Below are 16,701 nucleotides of genomic sequence, written 5' to 3'. Positions count from 1 at the left end.
AGAGTTAATAAATTAAGCACATTTTCTTTTTAACTATCACTTAAATGGATAGTTCATGCAAAAATGACCATTTTACTCATCCTTATATATCCGAATATAACGACTTTCTTCTGTCAAACAAAAAGAAAATATTATGAGAAAATGTTTTTCATCATACAGTGGAAGTCAGTGTTACCAATGAACCAACATTCTTTAAAATGTTTGTGTTCTTTTGAAAGTCATTCAGGTTTGGAACAACTTCAGTAAATTATTTGTATTTTTTAAGTGAACTATCCCTTTAAAAAAAGACCTCAAGGGTACGATTTCTTAGATAAGAAATTAAATGCACATGTAAGACACCACTGTTCGTTTAAGTATGCATCATAATGTATTAAATATATTTTCTGTAACATTGTGTGCACTAAACAATCAGATTTTTATTTTTTTTTATAATCCCATCATAGTCTTTCCATACTAATACTTGATTTCAGAACGCCTGGTTTGATGCATGTAAGGTGCAAAGTAAAGAATTCATTGCATTAGTTGCCTGCCACTACAAATTTGCTGCTGCAGTTCTGCTTCGAGCACTTTTATGTACTTTACTGCTGTGAAATTCTTTGCTCATGACAGCAAGAACAAGAAACTTTCTGATTTTATTTTGAGATTGATCTACAGATGTTGAAAGATTTTCGGGAAAAAAAAATGCTTTGTAAATGACTTCTTTCTAAATGTACGTAGTATTACCAACTTATTAATGGAACCAAATTTTATGAAGCAAAATGTTGACTCTCTTCATTTTATGTTCTTGCCTATAGTTTGTTAATCTCATTTAAGGATTATTTTCTGTGTTGTTGAGGTTCATACAGGAGGAATATCTTGCTGTACAATGCAATAAACTGACAGTATCTCATCCTTTGAACTCACTGTACTGTGTACAATAGGGTTGGAACATTTCAAATCACGCGGAGCACTGATGACTGACAAAACCATGCGCTGATATGAGGGAGTTACACAATTAGTGCTCTGAGATTAACTTGTGTGTGTGTGTGTGTGTGTGTGTGTGTGAGGGAGTGTGTAAAGCCCGTTTCATCCCAGGTCTGTCTTGGGCCATACTGAGGTTAAGCCAATCAGCAGTCAGTGTCCTGGTGAGATGTGATGCAGGGGCAAGCTGATTGGCAAGTCCAAGAGCCTATAATGACACTGCCTTAAGATAACTCAAAGATCTCACCACCCTCAGGTGTCAAGCACACAAATAACCTCAAAACCTAAAAACTGTGCTTATTTTTGTTCTTACATTTTTTTTTTAGCCTCTGCTAGAAGAGAATCAAGATATTTAATGGTCAAATTCCTTGATGCATATAGTTCAGCTACATGATTCGATTCATTTCGTGCCTTTTTTGGTTCTCAGTCAGATTAATCACCTCATAATTTTTTTTTTTTATTGTAGAGTTAAGCTCAAAATTTTTAGCAACACATGAAAAGTAGTAACTCTCACAATAGCAACATACCTTGCAAACTCAAATTTACTGTTCAAGTTGATTCATGCAACTCAGATTTTTTTTTTTTTAATTGGTTGATTGAAAGAAGCCAATGTGAATTTCAAAAATCATAATAATTTGGAATATTGTCTCATTCCTTTCCTCAGACTAAAGATTAAGAGGCCATGTTTTTTATCATTTTATTAAACCTTTTTTGGTTCAAAACCTGGATTACTTGAACAATTTGAAAGTTGTTTAAATAATTTTATTCGTGGAGGTTGTTAGATATTGGAGTGTAGTTTTCTGATATTTTCTTAGTTTTGTATCGTCTTTATTTTTATTATTCAAAGTTGCCCAAGTAAGAAGCAGAATATGATAAAGCACAGGTCGATGAATTCTGTATTTTCTTTTATTATAAAAATATACAAAGCTTTGCAGTTTATTATTTATTGAATCATCTGAATTGTGCTTTTGTGTGGAAAAATAGCAAGCTTTCTTTCAATGTCTTCAGCATGAAACACGTCTAAACAGCCATGATTTTCCATGACATGAAAACCAGAAGCAGTTATATAAAAGCCATTTCATGCCTTCGGAAACATGCAATGTGTTGTGAATTGTTACATAAGCCTATTTTAGAGGTGTTCAAACACAAAGAAATTGCTAAATGAACAAAGAACTGAAACATTGTGGATTGTAGCACCTTTTGAAATATTCGTGCCGTCATGCCATAGCACAGCCCTTTAACATAACTCATTCAATTCATTCCTGCATCACAGAGTAAAAAAACAAACCGTGTACATTCTGACACAGAAAGCATCATGAGCATTGCTGACGGCTGCATTTGGCAATTTGGTAGGTAATTTTTATTCTACATGTGTACCAACTAGTGAATCATATTACTTTAAACTCCTTTATCGGTACTGTCCTAGGCCATTTCCTTTGTTAGTGCAATGAAGATTAAACTTTCTCCTTCCAGGATTCCAGTTTGGCAAAAAGTTGGCAAACAGACGATAAGCTCCCTGTTGCTATCACCAACAAATAATGAAGTTTTAAAAAAATTACTCCGCTTTATCCCATCCAGTCGGTCCTGTTATGTGACTTGAGTTGCATTGACTTTAGGGAATAAGTTTAATTATGTGGCATTCTGTATCTCAATATACTGGCTGCTGTGGATATAAGATCAGATTTGCTCTCCATAGCAAGTTAAGCTTAACAAAGCAGATCCGTAAACGGCGATTTCTGCTCAGATATGATTAAGAAACACTTGGTTTCTAACCACTTCTGGTCTTGATTCCAGTCTTTAATTTCGACCATTTGACTCTTGTTTAACAGATCAGGGGATCCATGAACTGTATTCCTTTTCTTGCCTTTAAAATAATCTAAATGATTAATCACTGTCTTAAACGCGAGATCCTCTTTCTTTATGGTCCTTCTGCATCTTCATAAGGTGAAGTCTCAAGATGCCTGCTTCGTACATGTTCCCGGAGCTTCTTGCAAATTCACTTTTGATCTATAGCCAAATATATATATATTAAAAAAAGCAATTATACAGGTATTTGCACATGATAGTTTCTTACAAAACATTGCCAGTCTATAATTTCATACTATATTTTAATTTGTAAGATTATTTTCTTAGATTCTAATTATCGTATCATTAGAATGTTGTATTAATATATAATACCTGTTGTGAGTCATGTGACTTTTGACCAGGTGACCAGCAGTGAGTGCAGCCATGAGTGACAGCTCTCCAGCAAGCACGGTAGCACACACCACCTTGGCAAGCTGTCGGGCATTTTCACCCGGGCACTCTTGACTTGCACCCAGCACACCTAACATCTGACAGGAAGACAGAGAGAGAAGAAACTGCATGAGACCGCCTATGACAGTGGGTTTAACAACAGTACATCCAGAATGAAACCTAAACATTATATGTAAATTAATAATCCTGTATCAAGTACCTGTAAACAGGCCTGCTGGGGAGGAAGGTTAGTGCCTCCGCCCACAGTGCCCAGCTCAATGGAGGGCATAGTACAGCTGATGTAAAGATCCTCCCCAGTGGGGCCCGAGGCTTCCATAATAGTGATACAATTAGAGCTGCCCACTGTCTGCGCTGGGTCCTATCAAGGACAAATTCATTTACTGTAGTTGAATATCTGTACCACCACTATATAATCACATATCATAATCCTTATCAGAATCATACTGTAAACAATACATCTTTTATTACCTGTCCACAAGCAATATAGATGGCAGCTACAATGTTGGCAGCATGAGCATTATAACCTCCGATGCTTCCAGCCATAGCAGATCCAATCAAGTTCTTGCTGATGTTTACGTCTACCAGAGCCTCAGTCGACGTCTTTAAAATCTGCACAGAAACACATTTGCATCAGGCTGACATTGTAAAAACAAATTTATATCCTTATTCAGTGTCAACAGGTATTGCAAATGCCAGTATTCAGCTTTTGCAGGGCATTTTGTAGAATATAATGAGTTGTAACTGTACCTCTTTGACAACTTTGGCTGGGATGGTGGTCTCACACACCACTGACTTGCCCCTGCCCTCAATCCAGTTGATTGCGGCAGGTTTTTTGTCAGTACAATAGTTTCCACTAACAGCCAAAATTTGAAGCTCTGGAAATTCCTCCTTCAGCCTGGTAAGAGCCTGTTCTGTGCCCTGGTGGCCAAGAAAGAAATACATGAGCTTGTCTTAAAAACTCAGTCAAGCAAAGGAAATGAGTCCTGGAAGTATAATTTAAAGGGATAGTTCACAAAAAAAAAAAGAATAAAAATCTGTCATTTACACACCTTCAAGTTTCTTTCTTCTGGTTAACACAAAAGAAGATATTTTGAAGAATGCTGGTAACCAAACAGTTGACAGTAGCCATTGACTTCCATTGCATGGAAAACAATTTATGGAAGTCAATGCCTAATGTTGGTTACCAACATTCTTCAAAATATCTTCTTTTGTGCAACATGAGGTTGAGTAAATGATGACAGAATATTCATTTTGAGTAAACTATCACTTTACTATACACGGAGACCATGTTTCACAACAAAGCAGTACTTGCATACTTTTGAGATCATGTTCATCCCCATTGCATCTCCAGTTTTTGACTGGAATCGAATGTACAGATTGCGACTTGCCAGACCAATCAGAAGCTTCTCCAGTCGTGCAAACCTACACACAACACAAATCGATGTTACATAATCATAATTTTAAAAATTACTAAATCAGTTCACTGAAATAATCCTGTACCTGCTGGTCTGGTCAAAGGCCTCCTTGATGCTCTTGAAGCCCTCAGTGCTTTCCAGCCAGGCCTTGACTTCAGCCGCCTGACGGGCAGAAGGCAGACGCACCACCGGCCCTCTGGTCATACCATCTGCAAGAACACGACTACTGGCACCACCCGCCAACTGGGGGAAATCCATTCACCACAGAGATTAGATTACTGTGATTTACACTTTACACAGCTTTAACAGTTCAGATGTGTGTGAAATGTGTTTGCTTTCAGTGCCCCTTTGAGAACTTAAAAAGGAAATTGAGCTTACTGCTATAACTCTGCAGCCTCTATTTGTGCTGGCAACTAGGCAGCCCTCAGTTGTTGCCATGGGGACCTGAAACTGCTTTCCATCCAATAACAGAGGCCCAGCAACCCCGACAGGAACTGGCATGTAACCGATGACATTCTCACAGCATGTTCCCATCACCTGGAATAAAAACACGTGAAAATGAATGCTGAACTTTGAAGGTTGCTAAGTTCTAGAGCGTTACTAAGTTTTTGCTGACCCTTTTTATGACCTATAAAACCATTTTTAAGCCATTTTTTTATTTATTGGTATTGCTTGCATTGGCGTATACTGCATATATACATATATATTAAGTATGTTTTTAAAAGGTAATAAAATTAATCTTAGTCAGGAAGAACTAAACAGTGATCAAAAGTTTCCATTAAGACATTTATAATGCTATTTTTCAACAAATCAGCATATTAGAATGATTTCTGCCGGATCATGTGACACTGAAGACTGGCGTAATGATGCTTAAAATTCAACTTGCTATTAACAGGAATAAATTACATTTGAAATGAATAATACTAATGATAATGACAATAATACTAATAATTCACAATAATAGTGTTTTTAATGCATTTTTGATCAAATAAATGTAGCTTTGGTGATCATAGGAGGCTTCTTTCAAAAACATTAAAAAGTTTATGGATCTCATCGTAAACAAAATGTAATGTGCATCCTTAGTTTGATCAAATCAATAAAGCACCATTAATTAAATGATGTCTGATGTAATGAGCGGAAGTCTTACCTTAGAGTAGTCGTAGTCTTTATAAGGCAGACAGGTGAGAGCTGTGGGCTCTGGGAATTTGGGGCTGAGCATTTTTCTGCGGATCATCACCCCCCTCTCAGGGGTCTCCATCATGGCCTCCAATTTGTAAGCTGGGATGTGCTTTGAGTTCACCAACACGATCACCTCTTCATCGCTGAGGTAGTGAGCACCCATCTGCGGGGTCAGAAGGGTTGACACTTAAATACTCACACACTGTGATTATACTTGGATTTTAGGCAACAGAAATCTACTCTTGGAAGTAAACAGTTTCACTGCATGCTTCTGAGCTTGTCTAATGTCATAAACTAATTGGCTAAGAGTAAGAGTGTAAAGAGTAAAAGGAAGATCTCATTAGAGAGTACATGGGTCAACACTGTGGTAAAAAATAACCACAGGTTTCAGTCCCACAGTGAACCCAGAATTAATCTTTATGCAAGAAAGAGAACAGTATCGCTTTTGACAATGCTCTTACATCTGGGTTTTTCAGAATGGAGAGACATTCTTCCACAGGTCTGGGTTCAGCAGGCAGACTGATCACAGACTCTGACACAACGACAACTTCCTGAGTTTCATCTTCTCCCAAAACAAAAGTACTTTTATGCTCAGGCTCTTTCGGGGCAGGCAGGGGCCGAATCACTAAATCTGAAGGAGATAAACTACAGTTAGATTCCACTATAGGGTGTTGGGTTTGCAGAAAATTAACACAAAAATGTAAAAGTAAGAAGAGAATACCTCTTTCCTCTTTGGTAACAACTGCAGGGGGAGTTGGGGTTTTCTCAGGCTTGCTGGAAACGGGAACCTCTTTCCTACAGCACTGATCCGGAGACCATTTCTGAGAGAGCATGGAGCTCGGAGTGGGGACTTTCAGGGACAGGGTGGACTCCATTTCCACCTGCTCGAAGAAAATGTACTTCACAGCCAGGAACAGGGCGAGACCCAGTGTAATCACCTGCTCAATGTCCATGCTGATCATCCTAAATGCACAGAATAAAATAATAATCATATCATATTCTTGTTATTGTTTCTATTATTAACAATGCACAGTATATCAGTACCACAGTTCTTATCAGCCTGCTTTTTTCATTGTATCTATAGATTTGGGATAATTCATTGTGCATGCTCATTTCCCCTATTTTTACATTTAGATTATCTTTGCTGTTATTTAACACTAACTAAACTGATCTAAAAACACCGTTACATGCAATCTTTAGCAAATCTCAAAATATTTTGTTTATGTCAAACGTTTATACTGTAGTGTACATTATAATGCTGTGTATCTATAGTCAAACTGAAACACAGAACTGTGTATCTTGAACTACTGATACATTGAATTCTAAGATGGCCAAAATATTTGTATGAAATAAAATCTCTGAAGTGTGCCTACCTGGATAGGTAAAAGTGCCAAAGGGGCATGTCTGGCTCAATTCTCTTGGGCATATTGTCATTCAGACTCACTCCAACTTGAGGGAGATCAAGAGTTCCATTAGTTGATGTAGGATCTGCAATCCAGCGGCTATGAGCGTGAACCATAACCAGGCCAAGAGACTGCAAATAGTAAACATGATCCAGACCATTAGAAACAAAACGTTCAATATCATAAATCCCAGTATCAAAAGACTAGTGTTTTTGGTTCACTGCGTACCATAATCATTTTGACTCTTTGTGTGACAGGATTAGGCTTGTTGTCCTCTTCCTCCTCCAGAACTCTAGCAAAGTGACTCAGCTGCCAGATGGGTCGTCCCTCCCTGCTCTCTCTAGACAACTATGGAAAATAGACACACGTTAGAATATGTTCTAGTCTTCCTCTATGTGTACTGCACTGAAATATGCTTACATACCTCCAGCACAAGAGAGACACAGGCTGGGAAGAAGGTCATGAACACAAAGTAGTTAGCCAGGACAGACATGCAACCAAAGCAGCACATGATCTCTAGCTGTCGCACACCTGCAGGAAAACATTATATAAAGGACAAAATAAAGTTCACTGCTGCCGAGTTTAATAAGTCTGTCCAGCTGTGTTGATTTTCTGTCTAATGTGGAAGGGTGAAGTTTACCTGACATTGTCCCCACACCGATAACCAAGCACTCCACAAGGGCATCAAGAGTAAAGGTGGGTCCTAAAACTGCCATTCCTTTGGCAATATTCTCTCTCACCTCATCCTAAAGGACAGCCAAAAATGACATTTACGAAAAACTTAATGATCAGTCATATTTATTTAAACCATATTTTAATGTAAGCGTAAAGGTGAAGTACCTGTGAGTTTGAACTCAATGCAAACTTGGCCAGAGCACATGCTTTGGAGAGGTCAATCAACAGCAGAAAAAATGGCAGGGCCTCACTGGGGAAAATTATACAATTAGAACATTATATATTTACAAATTGTTTTTCCAAACACAAATCAACACTTCAAAGATTTCTAGCGAGAGTGATACAAGACATAAATGTCCATACTTGAGGCCTGTCAGCTCCCTGTCCAGGAAGTGAATCACAACTGTGCTGAACACAAAACTGGAGAATATTGTGAAAAGTCCTGCAATGCCTGAAATAGAAATGTCAATATAAACATTAACGCTTGTATTTCATGTGACCTCACAAACTCCTTTTTTTAAACAGGTTTAAAGACTACAACTCACCCAATATGTATTTAGATCCTAACTGTCGAAGATTTTGGAACTGAAAGTAAATATAGACGATCGCTATGCATCTTGTGATTGTCAGGATAATGATATCACTGCTTAAGATTAGCTGAAGACAAAACAGAGTGGAAAAAACAATGGGAATATTTAACGACACAATATCATTAGATAAATCTTCACTTTAACTGCCACCATGATCATTAAATTTATGAAAGCAATACAAGATTTATTTTCACACTAACAGACTAACTGTACCTCCTCCAATTTGGGGCAATCAAAGTTCCAGCCACAAATCTGGTAATTTCCAGTGAACATATTCATGGACATCATGCAGAGAGTGAGAGTTACAGTAGCCACAATGACTTCCCAAGGATGGGAGACCACAAAGAGGCCGTGGATTCGGAAAAGTCTCGTCAGCATTTTGAAGGTGTGTTACAGTCAGTTACTGTAGATAACAAAAAAGCAAATGTGAGAAATGAAAGGAAACTTGTTAAACTGGATTAAATGGCAGATTTATGAATTACGAACGTTATTCTGTCACCTCATTTCTGTCATTTATTGTCAACCCTGCAGTTTAAAAATTACGAGAGATATATATATATATATATATATATATATAAATATATAAACACTTAAAGTGCTCCAATGGTATAACTTATATTTTAGTTAAATAAAAGTTGTTTTGAGTTGTTTATAGGAATGTTCTTTCATTCAGATTATAATAACTGATCATAATAATTCATTGGAATTTATATTAAAATAGAAATATATAAAATAATTTAATTATGCCGAAATGAACTGGGGAAAAAAAATAGACATTAGAAACTTGGATCATGTACAACACTGAGTAAGCATGTCTAAAATAAAAGCTTTGACTGTAATTTAGATCTGATGCGTGTACTTACCAATAAGCGTCAATGAGGGTTAAAGAATTAGTACACCAAGAGCAAATCACTGTAAAATCCTCCACATAAGCGGCTGATTAAATAAAAGCCTATAGATATGTTCACTGTTATAAATTAACATTTAGCGGCGCTTTTCGTGATTAGAGTGGCCGAAATAAATAAATATAGACATAGATATAAATCCACATCCCGATGTTTGAGGACTCCAGTCGCCAAAACCGGCATCGTCCTCTAAAGCTTATGAAGCGATGGCATGGCTCTGCGTCAGTAGAGCGGAGAGCCAATCAAATTCTCGAACCACACCGATATGCGCAACAAAGCCACACCCACTTTCCTGTGAATGGTGTTGAGGGCGTGTCCTGACCTAGACGCGTGATCTGGCCATCATTTGAATTTGTTTGAGGTGTGTGAACCTTGGCCCATGGCCCTTGTAACTTTAACTGTAATAGATACAGGAAAAATAAATGTTAATTTTAAATGTTAATGTTGAAAATTGTTAATGTTTAACCTTTTTTTTTTTTAACAAAAACAATAATCTGATATACTGTTTTTTTCTGTTTTAATGAAACATTCCAAAATGTATAACTTAAAATAGTAAAATAAATAAAATAAATATATCTATAATAAAATAAAATTAAAAAGCCAGTAATAGCACATAGTACCTTGGTCTGCAAATATCTGTTCTTGTTTACTTTGTATACAGCACCTTTTCAGATTTCTGTATTCTTTGAACTGGTTTAATGTTATATAAAGATGATCAGCAAGTGTGTGTGTGTGTGTGTGTGTGTGTGTGTGTGTGTGTGTGTGTGTGTGTGTGTGTGTGTGTGTGTATCTACTGGACTTTAGAAATGCGTGCCACTGACATAAATACTAACCAGAACAAAGTTTGCCTGAATTTTTACTCATCTTCATACAAAAGCAAATATCTATGTAACGTTAGTTGGTGTTTTTATAGACGCCCTGTTTATCAGCCATAATGTTCGATAACACGAGAATAAAGCATTTTCCCCAAATATAATTCATTTTATAATTTAAAGTTGTTTTTAATTAGGAAAATTAGTGCATCTTTAAAAGTAAACAAAACGTTTATGAATAAAGGAATTGCTAAGTTATTAATGCACTCTGATCTCTTTATGTATATTATTTTAAGACAACCAATGATAATATTAATAAAAAACGCCTCTCTATCATATCTTGATTTGACCAATCACATTAGCGCTACTAACCCAATTAATTTGCCGCCAAAAATACAACATACCTTCATAATTATAGTATACGTTGCTAAATATTCCCAATGTAACGAGACGTCGCGCTTATATTTAGTGTCTAGTGTCGTATTAACGCAATCAAATATGGATTTAGAGCAGGAGGAAACCCTCGCGACCGAAGACAGTGTTGATGGTGAAGCAGACCACCACAGCTTTTACCTCAACAGGTCAACTGACGTTAATTAATGCGTTTCTACGTTATATTCTGCACGTTATATTCTAAGTGGAGCGAAGATGTCAGGTTTGCAATGATAACTACTGGTTGATGTATTATTGTAGGTTAACGTTGACAAAACATCAGTTCTCATCCTCCACTGTCGCCTCTCTTCGTGTGCTGAGTGAAGGTATGATCATGTAACGTTAACTTATAGTAATTAAACTAAGCTTGTTTTTTTTTTTACCTAGATTTGTACATTTTCTGAGATAACTTTTGTAATGGTACTTGAATTTGCGAAATTTGTATCTATGATGCTATGGTGTTGTAACGTTAGTCGTTGATTAATTAAGTGACTCGAATCTTTAGAATCGGTCTTTAGTAAGCACCGCTAATTATACTAACATTCACTGTACAGTTCCAGCAGCAGATGAAGTAAGTTAGTCTCTTTGTTTGACAGATATTTTCCCTCAGATGCAGTGTCACACTGGACAGAGCAGAAAGACATCCACAACAAAACAGGTAACGTTACCTTAGATTTCGTGCAGAGGTCCTAATCAAATATACACGACAGCATTTCTACATATATTATGTGTTGACATCTCTATTTTTTTTTTATTAAAAAGCAAACCCACAGCACTTTGGTGACTTCAACAAATCCTGCAAGGTTTGTAAACCTTAAAAAAATATGCATTCCACTGTAAAATTCACAGAGTAATAATTTGCTTTGCTCTGTCTTTACCAGAGTTAAAGCTCCCGTTAACGAAGAAGAAAGTTCTTCAGAAATGGAACCCAGAGAAGGTAACCCAGTTGATGCACCTAGTCTGGAAAAGTTAACCTTCTAACTTTAAACAAATTCCATAATATCTTCAACTAGATAAATAGCTCTTCAAAACGTTTGCAGTGTGAGCTACACACACCTGGTGTGTTTCACGGTTTTGGAGATTCAATTAGCTAATGGCTAATACGTATGTAACTTTTGCCCCCCAGTGTTGAGACCCATTCCCATACATGGCACCATCTCATTAGATGCTTCTCACCAGCAGTCCGGGCCTACTTTGAGACGCTCAGTGAGAATAAATGGCAAAACAGCTGGAACAAAAGTTGATCCATCCACAATGAAGAGAACTCAACTTCTGAATACTCAACACAGGTCAATACGAAGTGCACATATTAGTAACTTTCAGATTATCGATTTCTAAAACATACAGTAGGGTCTCAAACCATACTGTGAATATTTGAGATTCAAAATCTAATTTAAACCTGAAAAGAAATGAAGCTTCAACATTTTGAAATGCTATAATGTCAAATTAATTGCAAGATAACTAATCAGACTCAAAGATGCTCTTTGGAACTTATTTCGAAATATTATCTAATCCCAATTTTTCATTCTAACTGTTAAACTGATCATATAATTTATGATTTTAAAAAGTTTATTCGGTTAGAAAACTGCTAAATAGAAACATTTTCCTAGCATCATCTCTAAGACTTTTGGACCCCACTGTATGTTACTCATTTAATTCAGCTGATTACAAAAAAATATTTACTGAAATATAAATGTTTATTTGCTGTTTATGAACAGGTCCCTGCCTTCCACAAGGGAGGAGAGTCTAGACACTAAAGAGTACAATAAGGCATTCAATACACCTTTGACTACACATGATAAACCAACATTACTCGCTAATCCTTACATTAGTTCAGGCAAGTGCTCAAACCTGACCACACAAATTAAGTTCAGTGCAGTGTATACAGGTAACATTACAGCATGTATTCTTGTTGTTCAGAATGATGAATCAGTGGTAGAAAAAAACACTTTCTTGACTAAAGCTTATGTGTGCCTTCATGAGGTACTCTTAGATAACTCTGTTTGTTAGGTTTCAGTGGCAAGTCAGGGAAAGTCCTATCACTCAAGTCCATCCACAGACGGAATCATTTTGGAGAGACAAAGCTGCATTTAGCCGTGATGAAGGGAGACATTCAAGACATCAAAGACTTGATCACGGCGGGTGCTTCCGTTAATATACCAGATTATGCAGGTGTGACATGTTGGAGGATATAAAATATAAAATTGTTCATTCCCACTATTGTTTTTCATTAGGAGTTGGACACTGCATATTTCACTCTTTTATACAAATCATCCCACAGACCTCATTTGGCCCCTAGGTTATAGACCAATGGTTGAAATGAGCACACATGTCCATCTGATGGCAGCATTGACCAACTTTTCTCAACCTGAAGGTCTATTCATTTTCAGGTTGGACTCCACTGCATGAGGCAGTGCAGAGAAACAAGTATGACGTGACAGAAATGTTACTCAAAGCTGGATCTGAAGTCAACTGCAGAGGACTTAATGGAATTACACCTTTACACGATGCCATATATTGTCATTATTACAAGGTGTGTAAATTGCACACAATGGTACGCAGATGTACCTTAAATTAACACTAGTTGGTATTATTAAAAAATTTGCATATAAAATACACAGCCTGTGATAGTTATTATGTTGAATACTTATGCTTAAAGATTGTGGAACTACTTATGAAGTATGGTGCTGATCCATTATCAAAGTGTGACAGAGGAAAGACTCCTATGGACATGACTGCAGACAGATCGATGTACATACTGGTGGAGAAATATTTGCAGAAGTCTAAAAGTGATCCAGGTCTAAAGCTCTCGACATACACAAAACAGTTTAATACACGGGGGCTGGACAAAATAGTGTCAACACCTGGGAAATAAGGTTTTAACACTCTTTGCTTTTAATACAGCCTCCAACCTTAGTCTACAGTTGAATGTTGTCTATCACAACATCTGAAAATTGCTTCAAAGATGTTGGAATCTTCTAATTTTCTCACCAAAACTGTTCAGAGTGGTTTGATAATATTCACGTCAGGTGATTGAGCTGGCCAGAACAGATAATGAAGTTCTTCTTGGTGCTCCAGTGGTTCTGATATTTTATGATCATAACATCTTTATCTTTAACAACACATAACATCTTTTTTTGAGTTTTAGCAGTATTGTCTTAGATTATAGTGTTAGTAACTACAGCTCTTTCTTGGATGTAGGCTTTGTGAAGTGCTCTGGAAATAGGGTCTTTTATGTGAATAATGAGGTTTGCAGAATAACTGACTTTCCGTTTTTTGCCGCTATTCTTCTTCTTGATATGCAAATTAGAGAATATAGACAACAAAATAAATAAAAGATCATTTGTTTTTTAGCCTATATGAATTATGTTATTCCTATAATACTGGGTGTTCACATAATTTTGTGCATACCCATGTATATTTATGTGTTGCATATATATATATATATATATATATATATATAATGTCTCCTACAATACAAAAAACGTCATATGAATTGTAAAAATTGGTTTGTTTTGCTGTATTTGGAAATAGCTGGAAATCCATCCAGCATCACTGATTCTGCAGCTAATCCAAGTTTGAGCCAAAGAAACAACCAGAACTCCATCAAAGTAAGTCAAAGATGTATCATTGGATAAAAAATCATCTGTCACTGACTGGCATCATTACATGATCTGATTACTGATCAGTTACTTTTGTTTCATTTCATTTCATTTCACTTTGAGGACACAAGAGCTCCTCTTCAGAAATCAACAGGAACTGCTAATACAAGTGAGCGTGAAAGCAGCCTGCAGTCTGGTGAAGCTGAACTCATTCCTGGTCCAAGCGGAGGAAAACCAAGCTGTGATCCGTCCATGAGGTTTCAGGCCTCTTTCAAAGGTTTTCTACATTACTGAAGGGTTGTGGGAACTAGATACAGTATGGCTCATGCAGTATTTAATATCAGTAAACGTGCACCTCTTGACAGTCTTGTCTAGTCACAGTGATAATAACATTTACCCAACGATGTGGTATTGATAAAAGATGTGGTCAAATATATATATATATTTATATATACTTTCTTTTATCTTAAAGGCTTTAATATGAAAGAAAGTTTTTAGACGGTGTCAAGCGTAAAATTCATCCTCATGTAGTAAGGCTAATTATTTTGACAAATTTTGTGTTTGCAGTAACACCTCACAATAATGTAAAATAAATTATTATTTTGATTGTGTGCTAAATCCACAATAATTGATAAAAAAAAAAAATTGGTTTATGTGACAATATCCACCTCAGCATTTAATGTTTTAAAATGACACTTTAGCAAGCAAACCAGTTTTTAAATTTGTACTAAAGCTATTTACTTAGGGATAGTTCCTCCGAAAAGGAAAAATAGTCCAAGATTTACTCAACCTCAGGACATCCTAGGCGTGTCTGACAATCCTCTTTCATACAAACATATTCGGAGTTATATTAAACATTGAACATTAAACATCCTGTCTGTTCCAATCTGTATAATTGTAGTTAATGGGGTCCATCTTTCTGAATCCAGGGTGTTAATAAAGGCCTGAAGCGAAACAATGCATTAGTTTAAGAAAAATATAGTTTCCTAAAACTTATTTTTACGATGAATGGATATTTTTCTTTGTGATTCAGAAACATGGGCACCATTCGCTGCAATTATACAGACTGAAACAGACAGGACAGTGTCTAATATAACTCAGAATGTGTTCGTCTGAAAGAGGAATGTCAGACATGTTTAGGATGCCTTGAGGGTGAGTAAATCTTTGGCTAACTTTAATTTTTGGATGAACTATCCCTTTAAGCTGCCACAGCTTCATCTACTAGAATTAGTCCGTTACGTGCTTGGTGCATGTATATAAGACAAAATAGAATAAAATAAAACAAACAACTGCCCATTCATTTTGAAGCATACTGCACATGCAAACTATATTACACTGTTACTAACAGTAATTGCACTAAGCCACATTGTCTTTTTAATTTAAAAGTGTGCATTTTTTTGCGTTTTGCATTTACAAGTGCATTTTTGCCTTGTATTAGATAGCACATCTAATTTGAGGCTCAGTGTGAATTGAGGTGTTGTGTGTCCTCATTTCTCAGTGGAACCATCACCTCAAACTAGCATCAATCTACTGTGGCCTCCCTTGAAGGACCAAGAGCAGGACTTGTGTAGCCAGGGTCCCTCACTGGTTCAAGATCAGGAGAGCGAGGGATCAGACACCTCGGGCTGCCTAGACAGTGATGGTACAGTGGATTATATTGAAGATTATTCATCATCACCAGAACATTGGACTCTATGTGCCACCCAAGATTTCTCTGGCTCCTAGAGCAGTAGGGATGTTTCAGAAGATTGTCAAATATCTGATAAGTTCATTTTGTTGACGTTTGACATTTAAAAATTGGGTTATTTTCTGTAAGTTAAAATGTTCTTTTACATCATTTGTGCTGCATGCTTATACGATGATACTAATACAAAATACATTATAAAATGTATAGTCTGGTATAAAATAAAAAATGTTGGTATTTTACAGATGTATGTTCTATCACAATTTAGAAATTGTTTTACATTAATTATATTTGTTTTGTTTTGTTATGTGATGCAAGTAGTGTTATACAAATGCATAATAGCAGATCTACTAATTTCCCTTGATAGGAAATTACTGTACGACACAATGTGGAGTTCCCAGAATAAAGAAATTAGGTTTAAACAGTTGTCTGTTGAAAATGACTGTCCTTGTAGTAAACTAAAAACACTTCTATTATTACTTCTAGGGGAGGCAGGTGAAACTGATGAATGATGGCACCTCAGTAGCTAAGGAGACTAGCTCACATATTTTCTATGACCATAGTTTTCAGTGCTGACATTCATGATGTGCAGGGACTGAATATAACTTTTTCATTCACCAGCTACTTTGGCTACTATATTTTCCCAGACAGCAAGCAGTTTCGACCCAGATCCCGCCCACATCTGGCCTGCATGGATTTCACACGGGCCAGATGTGGGCCGGTTCTGGGCCAAAACTGCTTGCTGTCTGGGTTTAAATTACCAGCCATTCTTAACTTCTACTAGCCCC

At 36.6% G+C, this 16,701-nt stretch overlaps 2 protein-coding genes across 3 annotated transcripts; one reads left to right on the top strand and one right to left on the bottom strand.

The window, feature by feature from the left end:
- Positions 1-2,141: 2,141 nt before the first annotated feature.
- On the bottom strand, positions 2,142-9,568 carry LOC132138637 (3-hydroxy-3-methylglutaryl-coenzyme A reductase-like). The gene is made up of 20 exons (XM_059547691.1): positions 9,342-9,568; positions 8,692-8,881; positions 8,434-8,545; positions 8,252-8,339; positions 8,054-8,138; positions 7,854-7,959; positions 7,638-7,744; positions 7,442-7,561; positions 7,184-7,344; positions 6,532-6,773; positions 6,272-6,441; positions 5,779-5,973; positions 5,010-5,168; positions 4,717-4,874; positions 4,533-4,638; positions 3,964-4,134; positions 3,685-3,825; positions 3,416-3,574; positions 3,139-3,293; positions 2,142-2,967 (listed from the first exon to the last, which is right to left on the bottom strand). Exons 2-20 carry the CDS (start codon positions 8,854-8,856, stop codon positions 2,913-2,915), a joined length of 2,655 nt encoding a protein of 884 aa, XP_059403674.1. The 5' UTR covers positions 8,857-8,881; positions 9,342-9,568; the 3' UTR covers positions 2,142-2,912.
- Positions 9,569-10,556: 988 nt separating this feature from the next.
- LOC132130111 (ankyrin repeat domain-containing protein 12-like) lies at positions 10,557-16,335 on the top strand. Of its 2 annotated transcripts, XM_059541767.1 has the most exons (13): positions 10,557-10,776; positions 10,889-10,953; positions 11,224-11,285; positions 11,390-11,430; positions 11,509-11,564; positions 11,754-11,916; positions 12,346-12,464; positions 12,638-12,799; positions 13,018-13,160; positions 13,287-13,425; positions 14,162-14,238; positions 14,353-14,506; positions 15,728-16,335. In XM_059541767.1, the coding sequence occupies exons 1-13, from the start codon at positions 10,694-10,696 to the stop codon at positions 15,952-15,954; spliced, it is 1,491 nt and encodes a 496-aa protein (XP_059397750.1). In that variant the 5' UTR covers positions 10,557-10,693; the 3' UTR covers positions 15,955-16,335. The 2 variants fall into 2 exon arrangements, with proteins under 2 accessions (XP_059397750.1, XP_059397759.1); XM_059541776.1 differs by lacking the exon at positions 10,557-10,776 and having other exon boundaries at positions 11,238-11,285.
- Positions 16,336-16,701: the final 366 nt, after the last annotated feature.

This window comes from Carassius carassius, chromosome 4 (genome assembly GCF_963082965.1).
Source record: "Carassius carassius chromosome 4, fCarCar2.1, whole genome shotgun sequence".
In the NCBI taxonomy this organism is placed as follows: domain Eukaryota; kingdom Metazoa; phylum Chordata; class Actinopteri; order Cypriniformes; family Cyprinidae; genus Carassius; species Carassius carassius.
Note: the sequence above shows the minus strand (reverse complement) of the source record. Positions and strands in the feature narration are given on the sequence as shown.